Source organism: Poecilia formosa, unplaced genomic scaffold (genome assembly GCF_000485575.1).
Source record: "Poecilia formosa unplaced genomic scaffold, Poecilia_formosa-5.1.2 Scaffold774, whole genome shotgun sequence".
In the NCBI taxonomy this organism is placed as follows: domain Eukaryota; kingdom Metazoa; phylum Chordata; class Actinopteri; order Cyprinodontiformes; family Poeciliidae; genus Poecilia; species Poecilia formosa.
This window is the reverse complement of record NW_006800713.1, coordinates 75491-92646: the sequence shown is the minus strand read 5'-3', so window position 1 is coordinate 92646 and position 17156 is coordinate 75491. Positions and strand designations below refer to the sequence as shown.

Below are 17156 nucleotides of genomic sequence, written 5' to 3'. Positions count from 1 at the left end.
CTGAGGAAGGAAGCAGAGTGGTTAACAATATAGAAACATTTCTAAAAACATATGACTAAACTAAATAAGTAAGACACTAAGAACATAATAAAATAGTTGATAATAATACAATTTACCTAACACTATTTCTCAGAGCAATGGTGGTAAAAAGGTTGTTTTAGGGACCATGTTGTTTCAGAAAAACCATGAGTTTCTTACAGATACAAGAGGCCCAATTTTTATTTTGTTTCCCTTTGGGATCAATAAAGTATTTTTGAATTTGAATTAAATTCATGGTGTTAAATCAAGAAGTAAATTTCCTTTTAAATCATTATTTATAAAAATAGACATTTTAGAGTAACTGAAGATAACATAGTTTTTTTTTTAAAATTGTGCTATAAAATGGCACGTATGAAGTCATACCTGTAATTAACCAGGTATGGCTAATTACAGCCCTCTGGAGCAGGGGTCCTCAAACTACATTTGGTCGGGCCCCCTGAACAATACCAGAGAGCATTCAGATATATTTTTCATTTATTGTATTTTCCGGTTTATATGTGGATTTTTCTTCAACCACCAGGGTGCTCTTTAGCAGGAAGTGTGTTCTGTAAACTGTGGGTGTTTTGTTTTGCATGGCTGCCATCTGTTGGACTTTTAGGGAACTGCTTGACTTTTATGTTATTTAATCAGTACGGTTGTATGCTAGCGGTAGAGCAGATTAACACACGTGTCTGTTATGAACGCCTCATCCAGATTGCATTCTTCGAAGCAATGCCTGTTAGTAGCAGCTTATACTTCAAAACGAGCCTTTATGTTAACATATGAGAAATTAATATGTTTTAGTTACATTCCCTCAATGGAATATACTAGTTAGTCCCAGTGACCGTTTCACTCATGGTTTTTGCCCATGTGCTTTCTGGGTAAAAATCAATCGAGAAACGCATCCGCCCGCCCCCGTCAAAAATTTCCGCCCCCCCAACAGAGAAGGGAAAAGTTATGTGGCCCTCACAGGAAAAAGTTTGGGGACCACTGCTCTGGAGCAAGCTAGCTTCAAAGGATAAATTGTCATGGTAACATGTTTTGTCACTTTTGTGAGACTGAATCAAAGGCTTACAAACCAGGAGATCCGGAAAATTTCGGCTTGATCCACTATCCTGTTTTCTATGTACTTTTTTATGGTGCTTAAAATTATTTTTTATTTTATTATTATTTTGCCTTTGATAATTACTTGGGTATTTATGATGCAAAAAGTGAAACCCAAGCGTATTCTTTTCTTTTCTAAATTAACAATATATATGTATTTAAATTTAAAACCTTGTATCTAAAGGGTTAACAGGTGCCTATGCTTTCATAAGCAGTGATGTTACATTAGGAGAGATCATTATTCCCCCCTCCCGCTCAATGTGCGTTTTTACTTGGGTTATTACGGTACAAAGTTTCTACACATTCTCGCCCTGATCAGTGTTGCCTTTGAGGTCTGTATGCACTTTGTTAATCGCTGAAGTCTTGTTTTAAGTGTAGCAGAGCCTGACTTTAATGCTTTTTTATACTGTCATGAATCACGTAAAATTCTTTCAGACTCCAATGAAACTGACTTAAAACAACTTTTTGTAGCTAATCTCTTCTAAACGTGCGGAGTTTTGGGTTAAAAATAAAATATTTTTTGTATTAAACTTTTATCAGTCTTCAAAGAAGCAACACGTGTGTTTCTGTTTAATAAAGTAACAGCAGCACTGTTTTTCTTTCTTTTCTTTTTTAAATTTTTTTAAATTTTTTATTTTTACACAAAACGTTTCCCAACTTCCTTCTTATTTCCGAGGCGCACATAAACGCAACAAAAAGTCCCACTCAATTAGCAGTTTTGGTCCGTGAACGAGCAGAGTTGGTAAGTTGCTCCACCGATGACTAACTGAACGCCCTGCTGCTCCTCCGACACAAGACCTGCCGAGGGTTGGGGGGAGCCCGTGAGTTTGACTTCTGGATTTCGGGACAAACGTCGAAATGGGATTCGAGCTGGACCGCTTCAAGGGGACCGTAGACCCGGACTTCAAATGCAACTTGTGCAACAAAGTCCTGGAGGACCCACTAACGACTCCGTGCGGCCACGTCTTCTGCTCCGGCTGCGTGCTGCCCTGGGTCGTCCAGCAGAGCAGCTGCCCCGTCAAGTGCCAGCGCATCTCCGCCAAGGAGCTCAACCACGTCCTGCCGCTGAAGAACCTCATCCTGAAGCTGGAGATCAAATGCGACAATCACGCCAGGGGCTGCGACGCTGTGGTGACGCTGCAGCATCTGGCCGAGCACGCCGAGACGTGCGACTTCTCTCCGGCCAAGTGCGGCAACAGAGGCTGCGAGGAGGTGGTGAGCGCTCGGGACCTGGACGCGCACATGCGGGAGGCGTGCGAGCATCGGGCGGCGGGAATCTGCGAGGGCGGCTGCGAGCTAACGCTCACGCACCGGGAGCAGAAGTCGAGCGGCCACTGCTGCGTGAGAGCCCTAAAGGCGCAGAACGGCGCGCTGCAGTGCAGGCTGCTGGTCCTGGACAGGGAGCTGAAGAAGCAGGCGATCAGGGCCAACCAGAGGGAGAAGGCGCTGCTGGCCCAGCTGTCGGCTGTGCACGGCGAGCTGCAGATGACGGCGCTCAAGTACCAGAAGAAATTAACCGAGTACAGCGAGAGGATCGACTCGCTCACCAAGACCGTAGCTTTCTCCTGCAAGGTAAAAGTTTCTGCCCTGAGAGTTGTACCTCTTAAATGCTTAAATTCCAACCACATTCCATCTTTTATTATTATTGTTATTAGTATTAAACTCATAAAGTTTTGAGGAAACACTCTCCCTCAAAACTCTGACATTTAGCAGGCAAAAACTTATGACCCGCACGAAGGTTTCATGACCACCCTTAGCAGTCTGTAAAATCTATTTCTGAACATATTGTCACTTTAAAACAAACAAACAAAAACAAACAAACAAACAAACAAAAACCTTTAGTAGTTATTATTGGACCTCCCTGCCTTTGAGTTTATCTCCATCTCTGCTGAGAATGGAAGATGGTTTGGAAAAATCCAGTTTTCAGAAGTTTGTTCCTTGTCTGTCTGTCAGTTGTGCCTGTGTCCCAGCTGGAGAGCCAGTGTGGGGGAAGGGTCAAATATTTACTGCAATTCTATACACAAGAGCTGGGTTCCACTACTTAGACAGTGTTACATTGCAACCACAAGTTTCATCATATTATTGTTTTTATGAGGGATCCATTAAAATAAGAAAAATGTGATGTGCATTTGAATTTGAGACTTTTGAGTTTGTTGGGGGTTTTCCCCCTCCCCCACCACTTTCTTCAAATTTGTATCAAACGTTTGTGCACCAATTTTTTATTTTTATTTTTTGGTGCTGCTGTCAGTTTGAAGATATTGATAAATATTTCCAGAGGTCATCAAAGGTCGACCAGCCACCCCACATTTACAAAATCAAATAAATTTGGTGTCAATCAAAAGTGCTACAAAAAATTTTAGCTGCATAAATTTCGGACCACACTTAATTTTTATAAATTTTGTTTGATGTTTGTTGTAATTTTTTTTATTTTATTTTTTTTTGCATTTTTTCCCTAGTTGACCTCTAAAAACTTTTTTTATGAAAATCTTAAAACTTTTAACAGCAAAAACGGAAATTTTGCTTAAGCATGTCATTTAACTTGAAGGCCAACATCACTGAGGTCTGAAATGAGTTCTTTAGTAACTCTAGCTCATTGGAACTGTGATGGAAAATCTTTGCCAACATCCATCCATCCATCCATTTTCTGAACACCCTTGTCCCTCAGTGGGGTCGGGAGGGGTGCTGGTGCCTATCTCCAGCTAACGTTTGCCAACATCTATTTTTGTAATATTGTCAAAAATTCTTTCTTGGATTTATGCCTGGACTTTCTAACTCTACTGCTGCTATCTTGCTAATAGGGCTGTTGTAAACAAAGTTTAGCATTTAAGTAATTTATGAATTTATTTTGTCTATTGATCGAGTACCAATTTGTAAGGTTTGGTGGTAGCTACTTAAGCTACTACCAAATTTAAGTAGCTAAGGCTGCATATTCTCTGTATGAAAGAAATACAAAAAAACCCCCCCAATTCAGTTCCATTTTTAAAAAATAATCATTTTGCTTAAAATGCGATACAATTCAAACGTCACTTTTAGACTGAAGTTTTAAGTATGAGAAAACTTTCTAATAGGTATTTCTAATCTATTTTTTTTCACATTATTACTCTTCCTGATCAACAAGTACATGTAATATTAGCCAAAATGTATTTCTTTGTCATGAGATGCCAGATTCTGTAGTAACACAGATAAAAGTTCCAACAACAACAAAAATGTCCCCCGTTAGCAGTCACAAACGTAGCTTAAAGTGATCCCACACTTTTAACAGTTTTCGTCTCTTTCTTCGTCAGAGCTTCTTTCTGCCTCCATCCACAGCTGCTAATAGCATTTGGCATTTGTCAGCATCTCAAAGACTGAATGGGGTCATCAGGAAAGCTGGCTCTGTAATGGGTCTGCAATTGGAGACCCTGGAAAATGTGGTGGAGAGGAGAACGTTGAAGAAGCTGTTGTCTATTATGGCCAACAAGCTGCACCCTCTCCATCACACAGTTGACAGACAGAGGAGCACTTTCTCACACAGACTGCTTCAGCTCCGTTGTCGCAGGGACAGATACAGGAAATCTTTCCTGCCACAGGCTATCACTTTATATAACAAACGTTAAGTTACCTTCGTACATATCTGCCCATTAATCGATATTGTACAGATTGTTTACAAAGCACTATTGTACAGACTGTACAGATTATTAATTTTCACTGTTCATACTGTACAGAATCTTACATTTTATATTTTATGCATTTATCTTTTTATTTTATTTTTTTTATATTGTAATTTGATCTGTGTGTATGTGTATGCTGCAACTGCACAGTAATTTCCCGGTTGGGATGAATAAAGTACTTCTAATTCTAATTCTAATTCTAATACAAATAATTGTCTGGCCGGAACACAGTGCGCTAAATAGAAAAACATAATACAACAGAGCCTTGTGGCAGACAATATGCACTGAAGAACTTTAAAAGTTGAGGTCCTTTAATCTTTTGATGAATTATTACTGCCCTAGTTGCTTTGCTAGTTGTAATTTTTAAACTGTGTGAGCAGCCCCACCTTCACTTTGTACACCAGGAACTTTGATGTTCTTCTGAGATCAGAAATATTTCCAGACAGTCAAATTTGTCTGATGACAGAGAAAAGTCTGATGACAGAAGTCTTTCAGCCAGCTGATGAACAGTTCCCAGCACAGTGGGGTGGGGGGAGTTTGATGTCATGTACTTAAACCATTGAAAATGCCAGAAAGTAGCCCAGAATATCTTCAAATGTTATTTCTCGAACCTTTAAGGGTTATTTACACAGTAACTGATGATTATCTTAACAGGAAACAACCGTTGGAGGCAGTGCACCACCAATAATCTTCCCTGTGAAACATGTTTAGAGAATGGAACATTTCAGAATTTCTACACAGAGTAATTATCTTGCATATTGAAGGTGGTGTAAAAATAAATAAGATGACATGAATATTTTGAAGATTGTAGTTTTCAAAATGGTGAAATTCTGTTTTGGTTTTGACACCTCCAGATCTTTGACTAAACTTTTTTTATGCTAACTAAAGATGCCAAAAGAGTTATCTGCTTCAGATAAGATGTTGCCGTGTAAACATTAGCCATATTTCAGTTTGACCAGTCATTTTCTTTTATTTAGCCCATACAATGTAACTTGAGGTTTTATTTAGCCCATTAGTCCCATCCAAATTTAGCCCAAACAAAGATGTTAAAAGTTTGGTCAGCCCATTTCCTCATCCCAAACAACCTTTCTGCCATATGTAGGTATCAATCACCTGTCAACCAACATTGTTATGTTGCACAGACTTTTGTCTATTGAGTGGAAATTTTCACAAGAGGAGGAACTACCCACAGCCAATTAGCAAAACCTAACATAAGAAATCCAGATTTTATCACTATAAATCTAAAAATAAAACGGTTTGAAAAGGATTCTTGTGATTTTGATTATGAAAGATGTTACAGACTGTTGAACCTGTGTTTGGTGGCTGCTGTTGCTGCTCTGAACAGCTGAGAGGAGTGGTCAGAATGTGATCAGGCTTAGTTAGGAACTCTAGCTGAGAGGGGAAGGAATTTCCACCGACAGCTGACCCACTTACATGAATGTTTTCGAAACGTTCCTTTTAATTTTACATCGCCTTCAACATTTTTATGTTGAATCACTCCTTTTTATCTTTCTGTTCTTCATTTGTTTAGCTTCACAGCTTCATTTGCTCACTGGATGGATGTGGTCCAAGCCAGATGTTCCAGTAGACTGGTAAATTGCGCAGCAGAAGCACCGAGGCGAGCAAATGTTGAAATCGCTCACAGTGATATAATGAATGCTCACTGGTTTTTATTAATACCTAGCTATGGTTTACATTACAGAGGCAAATTGGTCCTGCCGCTGAGACATACTTTATGTCTGTCTGTCTTGTTCTGTCATTATTACGTAAACGGGAAATTAACACTTTAGGCACAACTTGAATATCCATAAAAGTCCCTGAAGTTGTTTCAGAGGTCATGCTAAAGAGGAAGGACAAAATGGAGGCTGGAATGAGAGGAAACAATATTTGACAGCGCGGTTAGTCTAAAAGGATTTTTCCTTCCACAAAGGTTTTCACTGGATCAAATCAAACAGTGAAGTCTGTTGTTTGCTGCACAGTTTGTGAAACCGAATAACACATGTTGAATTAGCTCTGCCGGGTCGCTTTCAGCCTCGTCTCTCCTCTGTGATCTCACAGATGAATTCCCATCACCTGTAGTTACATCTGCTTCTCATTAATCATATGTCATTGGGAATATTTTGACTCTTCATGGTAGGAAAAGCCCAGGCTACAACGTGTGCGCTAGCCTTCCTGTTAGCCGTCACTCACACTGCCATGGATCTGCAACATGCTAAATGGAGTGAATCCGTTACAAGGCGGGTTTCACAAATCAGCATGTAGGTGGAGAGAAAGGTGTGCTACAGATTTGTTATGACATATTAACTCAGCTGAGAAATTAGTTTTTCACTGCTTCAGAAGGAGCACATGCCAGAAAGCAGTGAGTTTTGACTATTTCACATGTAGTTCTTTGACTGTTATCACCACAAAAGGAAAGACGTTGATTTATATCCATTATTGGTAGTACAACACCAAAAAAATCATGTTCATAAATAATACGTTTGTCTCTCATTTAATCAGACACAAACTGTCAAAACTGTTCATTGAATATTCATGGGTTTGAAGCTAGTGGCAAATATCTCGGATATTAAATGTGGTTTGACTTTGAAATTCATTGTGTGTTCGGACATATTATTTTATCTCGAACTCAGAAATTCCAACTTCTTCAGTAGAAATCGAGTTTGATAGCTAAATATTAAGCTACATTTTTTTCTTATTTTTAGCTAATGATGCTACAAGCCAAGTAAAATGTTTATCTTAGTTGCTTTTGTACATTAGGGAGAAAAACTGTCCTACATTCTTCACGTGTGTGTTGTGTAGGGCTGAATGTAGGGCTGTTTTAAACAAATATTTTAGTAATCAGGTAATCTATCAATTATTCTTATGATTAATCGGATAAAAAATATGATAAAATAAAATATTAGTAAATCTAGCATTACACCAGTGTTACTGTTGGATATCAACGTCAGTCAAATTTTTCATATTTGAGCATACCTAACAGTTACTTTTCTGTAGTTTAGAAAATTAACTTGTACCAATAATAGCTCACTTTCAAAGTTAACCTGAAGAAAAGTTGTACAAGAATCTGAAATTATATTCAAGTTAATAATAAAGAGGCAGGCTACATTTATAAAACAATTGTCTATGCTCCAGCTTTTAGTTTATGCATTCATCTTCAGTCAATCTAATAGATGAACACTCACCTTGCCCGGCCATTTATAGCTTTTGTGTTTATGTTAGCAACGGGATTTCACACCTTCGTTTGTCACACATAGAAACTCATCTACCAGCTACATAACGTTGCAATGCGCTCTGCCACACATTTGTTGAGACCGGGATGATATGAAATTAATTTCTGGTTCGTCCATAAAGCTACACTAACACTATAAGCATCAACTACAGCGCAGCCGCCCACCGTGTTCAGTATATCCGCTCACCTGTATAAATACTCCTGCAACACTCTTCCCGCCGTTCGGTTTGAACGAGCAGCTCCCGGAGAAGAAAAGCTGCTGTACTCCAGGCATCGTGGCAGTCATTTTAAAGATGCTTCTTGATCCCCCAAAAAAGATAAAACCCTGGGCATTATCATCAATCAATAAAATCCCCACAGGCCGAACTTGAAAATTGGACGTTATGCTGCTAACACTTAGTTTCTGTCAAGAACTCATAGGCGGAAGTAAGAGCGCTGTGCAAAACAAATAATGTCCCAGCCTGAACATGGTGTGCTAAATAACAAAACATAATTTAATGAAGCTTCGAGGCAGGTAAATTTTCCTCGAGTAATTTTAATAATCGAGGTAATCGAAGCGGCCGTGATGAGGATCAGTGCCTCCAAATCCGAGGCCATGGTCTTGAGCCGGGAAAGGGTAGAGTGCCTTCTCTGGATCAGGGGGTGTGTCCTGCTCCAAGTGGAGGAGTTTAAGTATCATGGGATCTTGTTCACGAATGAGGGAAGAAGGGAGCGGGAAATTGACAGGCGGATTGGCGCAGCGTCTGCCATGAAGCGGGCGCTGTACTGTTCCGTCGTGTCGAAGCGAGCGCTGAGTCAAAAAGCAAAGCTCTTGATTTACCGGTCGATCTTTGTTCTCACCCTCATCTATGATCATGAGCTTTGGGTCATGAACAAAAGAACGAGATCATGGATACAAGCAGCCGCAATGGGTTTTCTCCGCAGGGTGGCTGGGCTCTCCCTTAGAGATGGGTTGAGAAGGTCAGTCATCCGGGAGGGAATCAGAGTAGAGCCGCTGCTCCTTCAAGTCGAAAGGAGCCAGTTGAGGTGGCTCGGGCATCTGGTCAGGATGTCTCCTGGACGCCTCCCTGGTGAGGTGTTCCGGGCACGTCCCACCAGGAGGGCCCCTGGTCCCTCCAGCATGTCCCTTCAGGACACGCTGGAGGGACTATGTTTCTTGGCTGGCCTGGGAATGCCTTGGGGTTCTCCCGGAGAAGCTGGATGAAGTGGCTGGGGAGAGGGAAGTCATGGGCCTCCCTTCTGAAGCTGCTACCCCCACGATCCCTGATGAAGCAGAAGAAAATGGATGGATGGCGGTAATCGAATCATTCAAGCAATCGTTTCAGCCCTAACTGCATGATATTAGAAAATTGTATGATTGCAACAATATTGGTAGATATGATGATTATTTCCGCCATTAGATATTGCGCATTTTGGGCAATATCATTCGTGTAATGTGTTAGCATCTGTCACTGTGAGACTACGCCCAACTGGCTAAATATAGTATCATTAAAATTTTAAGTGTTTTTTTTTTCTCTTTTGTGCATTCAAGTGCATTCAATCATATTTTCAGATTTATTGATACTGTCACTGAACAAAGACTGGAGAAAATTGTAAAAATAACAATCAATGCAGACAGCTTGGGGATATTTTAAACATTGGAATTTATTGTGACAAAAAAAATCTAAAATCTTTCAAGAAATTTATCATGATAAATGATTCTATAAATGCACACTATTAACACATTCACAATATAATGTGCAGCCCTAATGTTCAGTGCTTGGGTTGGTTGTGTTCAGGGTGTTTGTTCCTCATTCAGATCAACAGTCCATTTCTTGACTGTTGATCTTGATTCATCTTCAAGGTAACACTTTTTTCTTGCATGAAACTACATTGAAAATCCCTATGATCTATTTTCATCATATCTGTCGAACTTAAATCTTCTGTATCTAATAACTATATATACTTATCTTTTCATATTGTTGGTGTAAATGACAATTTTAGATTTTTTTTTTACCACTTAGAAAGCCCATCATTGTAACCAGTTGAGCAGTAAATGTGATGGTTCAGTTTGAGAACCTCACAGAATGAACAACATCATAGAAAAGAGAAACTGGAGGAGATTCCTTATGAGGTATTAGCTTTTTCAATCACCTCACGCATCACTTGGTTGACACTGCGCTGCTCGGGTTAGGCTTTTCTGCCCCAGACGGAGGATTTTAACTTCTTCTTTTTGTAATAAACCAGCCAAGAAAGGAAAACTGAGCTGACCCGAGTATGTGGAATAACTGACTAGTTTTCTATGAAGGTTCTTAATATTATAGTTCTTAAGTGAGCCAACTAGAGCAATAAAACAAAGCAAAAACAAACAAAAACAGCCTTTGATCTTTTCTTTTTCTGGCTCTCCTCAGCGCTAGAAGTGCTGTCACATTTTCCGTTCTGCTTTCCACAGGAATTAATGGACTGTTATGAATTTATAAGCATCTTTTTAATATGCTTATAAATAATTTACTTGACTTCTACTGAATAGGATGAGAGTAATCATGGTCTCAATCTAATTAGGCTGATTTTTGTCTAATTTCTCTACAATTCTCCATGTGATGGTTTAATTAACCATTTGCAGCCTGTTGGGAATTAAAAGACTTGATTGTTTTTTTAATTATGACAGAAATGTCAATAAAGAAAGCTTTCAGCACTTTAATAAAAATTAGAATAAAGAAATAGATCTGTCAGGTTTCTGTTTTCTTTCACAGTCACTGTGCAACGATTGCTCTAACTGTTCTAAAATCTATGTTTAGCTAGCTTAAACACCCTGGATTACAAGGTTACAGAGTTCTTCTTGCTCGTGCTCACGTGTCAGTGCTTTGTAAATCAATATGTTCCTTTTTGTTCTGCATGACAGTGCCTACTCTATAATTAGAACTACTATGCTGAGCGGTATACCGGGGAGAGAGGCGGCTTGATGGTGGACTGACTTGGAAAGTGTGACACATGCCGAGGGGTAAAGCTCACCAAAAAAGTGGCAGATGAAACATGTCTGTCACAGACCGTTTCCTTCTTTTTCCACTGAGCCTACAGTTAAGATCAGAATTATTTATATTCAACCTAGAAGCTTGTTTCTTATGAACACAGACCAGCTTTCTGTGTGTTTCTGGCAGTTCGTGTAACAAATTTTATTTGGTAGTCAGCTTCAAGTCTTTGAAGTTGGAAGGCCTCCAGGCCATCACCCTGATCTTTGAACAGATTATCTATGGAAGATATGGAAGTCAGGACTCCAGCTAGGCCACTTGAAAAAACATATTACTTCTAGTCAGAAGAATATGTTTTTCTTCTAACTAAGAAGAAAAACATATTCTTTACTTTAATTGTAAAGAATATGTAGTAATTAATTGTAGTAATTAAAGTAAAGGATTACTTTAATTACTGTAATTAAAGTAATCCTTTAATTGTAGTAATTAAAGGATTACTACAAATCTAAATTTGCCAGGGAAAGTAGAGGTTTTATGTAAAATTGACTTTTTTGAGCTGTTATGATGTTATTCCCTCATTGAAAACATCGAGGTACATAATTAAAAACACACTTGTATGTTTATATTGTCCTGCGTGGGCAATATAGACTTAGAATTTTATCACGATATTTTGTGTTTTGTGGTATTACTGTATTAACAATAAAAATGATGGAAAAACACAAGACACAATGGAAGACACAATAATGTGTGGCTGAATTGGCAGTTCTAACAGTCAATGGGAAAAAACAGTTCTTTAGTGTATATGTCTTTATACTGCTGTAGGGTTAGGGTTAACCCTCCCTGCTGGCAGCAGGATAAGCAATACATATTTACTGACATGTATTCAGGTTCCCTTGCCACAAACAATAGAGAAAACACTAATATTTCTGATTATGTCAAAGTTTTTTGTTTTTTGAACAATAGTAATTAAAATTTATTGAAACAGTGCATCAAAATTCTACTATAGTGTTGCTCTGATTCTTTCGTGCATATTTGAAAAATCCTTGATTCTATTGATCTAAGAATACAATTTCTCAGTCCTATATTGCCGAGAACTGTTGCATATTAGCGAACAGGGATGGCATGGTTACTTTGAAAAAGTAACTTTAATCAGATTACTGACTACTCCTTGAAAAAGTAACTTAGATTACTGACTACTTGATTTGGAAAGTAAGTTGCATTAAAGTAATTTTTTTAACTAAAAAAATTTCAGCAGCTGCTAACAACAACGCTACACCACCTGTGAAAATTACATTGAGCTTTGCCAATACTTAATTGCAAGCTATTTTATAATGGTAACATCAACAATTTATCTCCACTTACAAGGTTGAACTGAAGGGGAGATTGTTTAATGGTTACAACAGTACAAAAAAAACACTTTAGTAATTTGTGTGTGTTTCTGTGTGTTCCACTGTCTGGAAAACTCTAAGAAGGATTTTAGACCCCGTCTCTCCCCCCGCCCCAGCCTCCAGGTTCTGTATTACAGCCCTGCGTTTGGTGTCAGAGCGCAGCGCACAGAGCTCCTCCTCCACGACTTGGATATCCTTCTGCACAGATTTCTGACACTTATCTTAATATTAATTATTATAATGGCGTTTAGTTGCACAACTTTACGGACTCGTTCATTCATGGCTGTTTTCATGTGCTGTTTATATTAGTCTCGATGTTTGCAGTTTTCTGGAGCGCAACACGAATCTCGACGTCATTCACAGCAAATATATTAATTTGACATTAACAAAGACACAGCGGGACAGACCATCCAGGAAATGATGGACAGGGAGAGCCTGACTAAAACGACCTGGGTGACAGACAAATTCTGGGATTAATTATGAATCTCTGCTTATTTCCAAGCCCAAATGAGTAACTTCACGTTAAAAACGAGCCCCAAAAGGCGCAACCTGCGACTCATTAAATTTGCAAGCGACTTTAGAAACAAAACAAGCCCAAAGCTGCTTATAATAATAGGACTTGGCGACAGAAATTCAAAATAGTTCTTGTTTTTCCAGCAACGAAATGCTCATCTCTTCCCTCCACATTTCTGTCGCTGTTGACACTGTCGCATAGTAACTGCAGTCGCTCCCCATGATGCCTAGAGTAAATAAAATTAAATTACAAAAGAAAATAATAACGCACAGAAACGCAAAGTGATTTCGTTAAGTAACTGTAGTCTAACTACTGGATTTGAAATAGCAACGCATTAGATTACTCGTTACTGAAAAAAGTGGTCCGACGTCAGTAAGGCGTTATTGACATACTGTTAGTGAAGGAGTATTTTAGTGATGATGGACTGAAGGAGTGTCAGAAAAGTAGGAACTTCTTAAAGAGACAGAGGCCTAATTTGTAGGAGTCCAATTGGACACTCAAATTTCATGTTTGATCTACAAAGCATTTTTATAATAGCTCAAGGTAACATAGTTACTTGATTATGCCATAAAATAACACCGTGACTGGAAAACTATGGAGCCCTCTAGAGGACATGGGGGATTTTTTTTTCTTTTGCGCTACTTCACAATAATGTACTAATCAGTTCATGCTTCATAATTGAATACTGTAAGCCTTTCTTACAGTGGCCATCATACTTTCGTAAGGTTTTTCCTTGTATGTTAAAGTCTTGTGAAATATCTGAAGTTTTATATATTTTACTTTAGGATAGAAATGCACCACAAACCTATGATATAAACAGAAACTTTCCATAGGAAAGGAAGAAACAAGTACATCCAAACTATGTGGACTATTTCTGAGTCATTATCGTCAGATAACTAATAAGACATTTGACAATTTTGACAGTTTCTGACAGTTTTGATTGGGTCTCTTGTGTTGGTCTGAATGGTTTAAAGGGCTGTTTTTATGTGCAGTTCCATCTCAACTGTACATAAACAGACATAAACATGCAGTGAATAAATTGATTTTCAATCAACTTTTTGCACCAAAGAGTTAATAATAATAAATACATTTTAAATGAGGCTCTTTAAATGTATATATATTTGAAATTTTAAATCTACATTTGTGACTGTATACAAAATAGACCAGTAAATATTGCAGTAAGCACATTGCGAGGGATAACAAAACTTACTGCGAGGGAGCGCAAAAGAAAATGTTTCTCCATGTCCCCTAGAGGGCTCCGTAGAAAACACAAAATACTAGCTGTTTAAGATTTTGTTTTTTACACATGTATTCAGTGGTGGAAAATTATTCAATTAACACCTGATGAGTTTAGTAGAGCTTTGGTAATAAACACACTTATTACTTAGCATTTTATCAGCTCATGCTGTTCCAGTCTTTACAAAAGCAAATATTTCCTGGCTATGTATCAAACTGAACAGCCAGCTGTTGTCTTGCAGACGATAACGTCTGTAATTTGGAAGCATGTGTCACTAATAGTGATGTGAAATTGTGCTGGAAAACACATTCCACTATGGCCTGACAAGCACATGATAGCCTTCCCTAGCCGCCATGGCTGTTAGGATACAGTACATGGTAATAATATCTGCTTTATATGTAGTGTGTCTGTGTCACAGCATGCTGTGGTGGCAGCTGAAAATAATGTTCCCTCACTACTACCCTAAGTCCAGCTTGATAAAAAATAATTAATTTAAAGGCTGACTCTGAGTTTCCCAAAGGTTTTCATGTCATGTTACTTGTGAAAAAGATGCAACAATTTTTTCTGGATGACAAATTGTCATGCAATAAATTACAATATTGTTATTTTGAGACCATTTTCAAATAACATGAGAGTAATGGCATAATAATGCAAGTACACATTCTCAAATATCAATAAATTTTCATTTAGCATTGGAACTGGAAGACATTGTAAATATCCAAAATTAACAAACAAAACAACAACAAAAAATGGATACTGAAAGTCTCTGTGAACAAAATTGCTCTTCCAAAAAAGAGATTAGTTGAGACCGATATACCAGACTGAAGACCCAGATAGCACAATAGGAGTGAAACAACATTGAGACAATGCCAGGCAGAGACAGACATTGAATCTACATTGAAACCAATTACGTTGAAACGGAATTGAAAGTGGTCGGTGACTTGGATGTTGAATCAACGTTAGGGTTTCAACCATAACTGACACTATATCAATGTTGATTCAACCATCATCTGCATGTCAATTTGCATGCATATTTGTGTTGATGTTATACTGATTCAGTTAGGAATCAATGTTGATTCAACCATCATCTGAATGTGGGTCTGCATGCAGTTTTGTGTTGATTTTACATTGAATCAATGTTGATTCAACCATCATTTGAATGTGGATCTGCATGCAGATTTGTGTTGATTTTATATTGAATCAATGTTAGGAATCAATGTTGAGTCAACCATCATTTGAATGTGGATCTACAGTACATGCACATTTGGGTTGATTTTATATTGAATGAAAGCTAAGGAGGAGCTGCACAGTGGAGCAGTTGGTAGAGCTGTTGCCTTGCACCAAGAAGGTTCTGGCTTCGATTCCCGGCCCGGGGTCTTTCTGTGTGGAGTTTGCATGTTCTCCCTGTGCATGTGTGGGTTCTCGGTACTCAGGCTTCCTCCCAGAGTCCAAAAACAACCAATTAACCAATCAGGTTAATTGGTTTCTATAAATTGTCCCCAGGTGTGTGTGGTTGTTTGTCCTGTCTGTCTCTGTTTTGCCCTGTGACACACTGGCGACCTGTCCAGGGTGTACCCTGCCTCTCGCCCGGAACATTAGCTGGAGATGGGCACCAGCAACCCTCCTGACACCACTGAGGGACAAGGGTGAACAGAAAATGGATGGATGGATGAAAGCTAAGGATTTATGTACATTTTTTGGTCTGATAGGTCTACATCATAACATACCACTAAAAGTTTCTTCACTGCTGTAAAGTGAAGATGATTAGTATCATGGGTATATGTCGTTCGAAAGTATCTTACATTAACATATTACCAAAACTGTGTGTACAAAAGGTTAAAAATGACAACATGGGATTGATATAACATTTTATTTAAGAAAAGGGGAATAGATCTTTAAACATATTTGACTCCTTTTTGACTGTCAGAACAATAGTTTATTGTCCATGGAAGAACAGTATCCATGATGTTAAGCTTTGTACTGTATGAACCAGGGAAATAGTACAAGTTGGGGTAACCCAAATTTTACACAACCTTTGTGATCATAATTCAACATTGAATTAACATATTTTGCAAAATAGCCAACAGCGAAGTGGCTGTGTGATTGGAACATCCCACTCATGTAAATAGTGGGGGTGGACCGCTTCACTCCTTGAAGTAAGTTGTAGATGTTTTTGTGTCAACATATCACATAAAAACAGTCAGTAAGAATTTTTATGGACAAGTAAGAAAATGTACAGAAAGGAATCACCACCCTCTATCCTCTACAGTGCTTAATTTCAAATGTGATAACCCCCGCTCAGTAATAAAATGCTCTCACCCATAGCTCCAATGAGGAGGAGAAGAGGGGAATGGGTGCGGCAAAACAACATACATTGATTCAACATTGATCAGATGTGTATCAGATATCGGCATTTCATTCATTAGATTTGAACCACAAAACAACATTGATTCAATGACACGTTTTCAACATTGGTTACTTGGCTAGAATTGGATGGTTGTTTGATGGTTGATCCACCATCAGTTGTTGACCTCAACCAAAAATCAACCATTCTGACTATAGTCAGAATGGTTGATGATAATTCAACATTGACTTATAAGTCAATGTTGAATTATCATCGTGTGCTATCTGGGACTTTTGTTATCCAGTCTTTGGTGGAAAGAGAGAAACAAGAAAATCAATCAATCAAGCACATGAAAATGATCAAGCTTATTTTAATTTAAGATGTGATTTATTTATTTCTTATTGCAACAGGCTTACATGTGCTGGTGATTTAGTTACATAAACTTTGGTTTTAACCAACTTAATACTTGAAGATTGTCTTTAGTGTTGTGGTTAAGGACTTAAAATATAAAAATGTTAAAGAATCATAACATTTAAATGTTTGAAATGAGTTCTAATTCTTGCCGTATGATATATTGAATCCCAGTCATCATGACAATGATGTATCTGTCCAGTTGCATAGGTTTGTCCTGGAGTTTACACTGTAAAAAATAAAACTTAGATTTTATGGTAAAACGCCGGCAGCCGTGGTTGCCAAAATTCAACCGTAAAAAAACAATTACGGG

The 17156-nt window shown here is 38.3% G+C and overlaps 1 protein-coding gene across 2 annotated transcripts in view; it reads left to right on the top strand.

Moving 5' to 3' along the window:
- The first annotated feature begins 859 nt into the window (after window positions 1-859).
- Window positions 860-17156, top strand: part of LOC103131483 (E3 ubiquitin-protein ligase PDZRN3-like) — a 39138-nt gene continuing 22841 nt past the window's right edge. Inside the window, exon 1 of one of the 2 annotated variants that reach the window (XM_016666690.1) lies at window positions 860-2694. In XM_016666690.1, coding sequence (XP_016522176.1) covers window positions 1981-2694 — 714 coding nt within the window. In that variant the 5' untranslated portion in view covers window positions 860-1980. The remainder of the gene's footprint in view (window positions 2695-17156) is intronic. The other variant, XM_007543136.2, reaches the window with a different exon arrangement.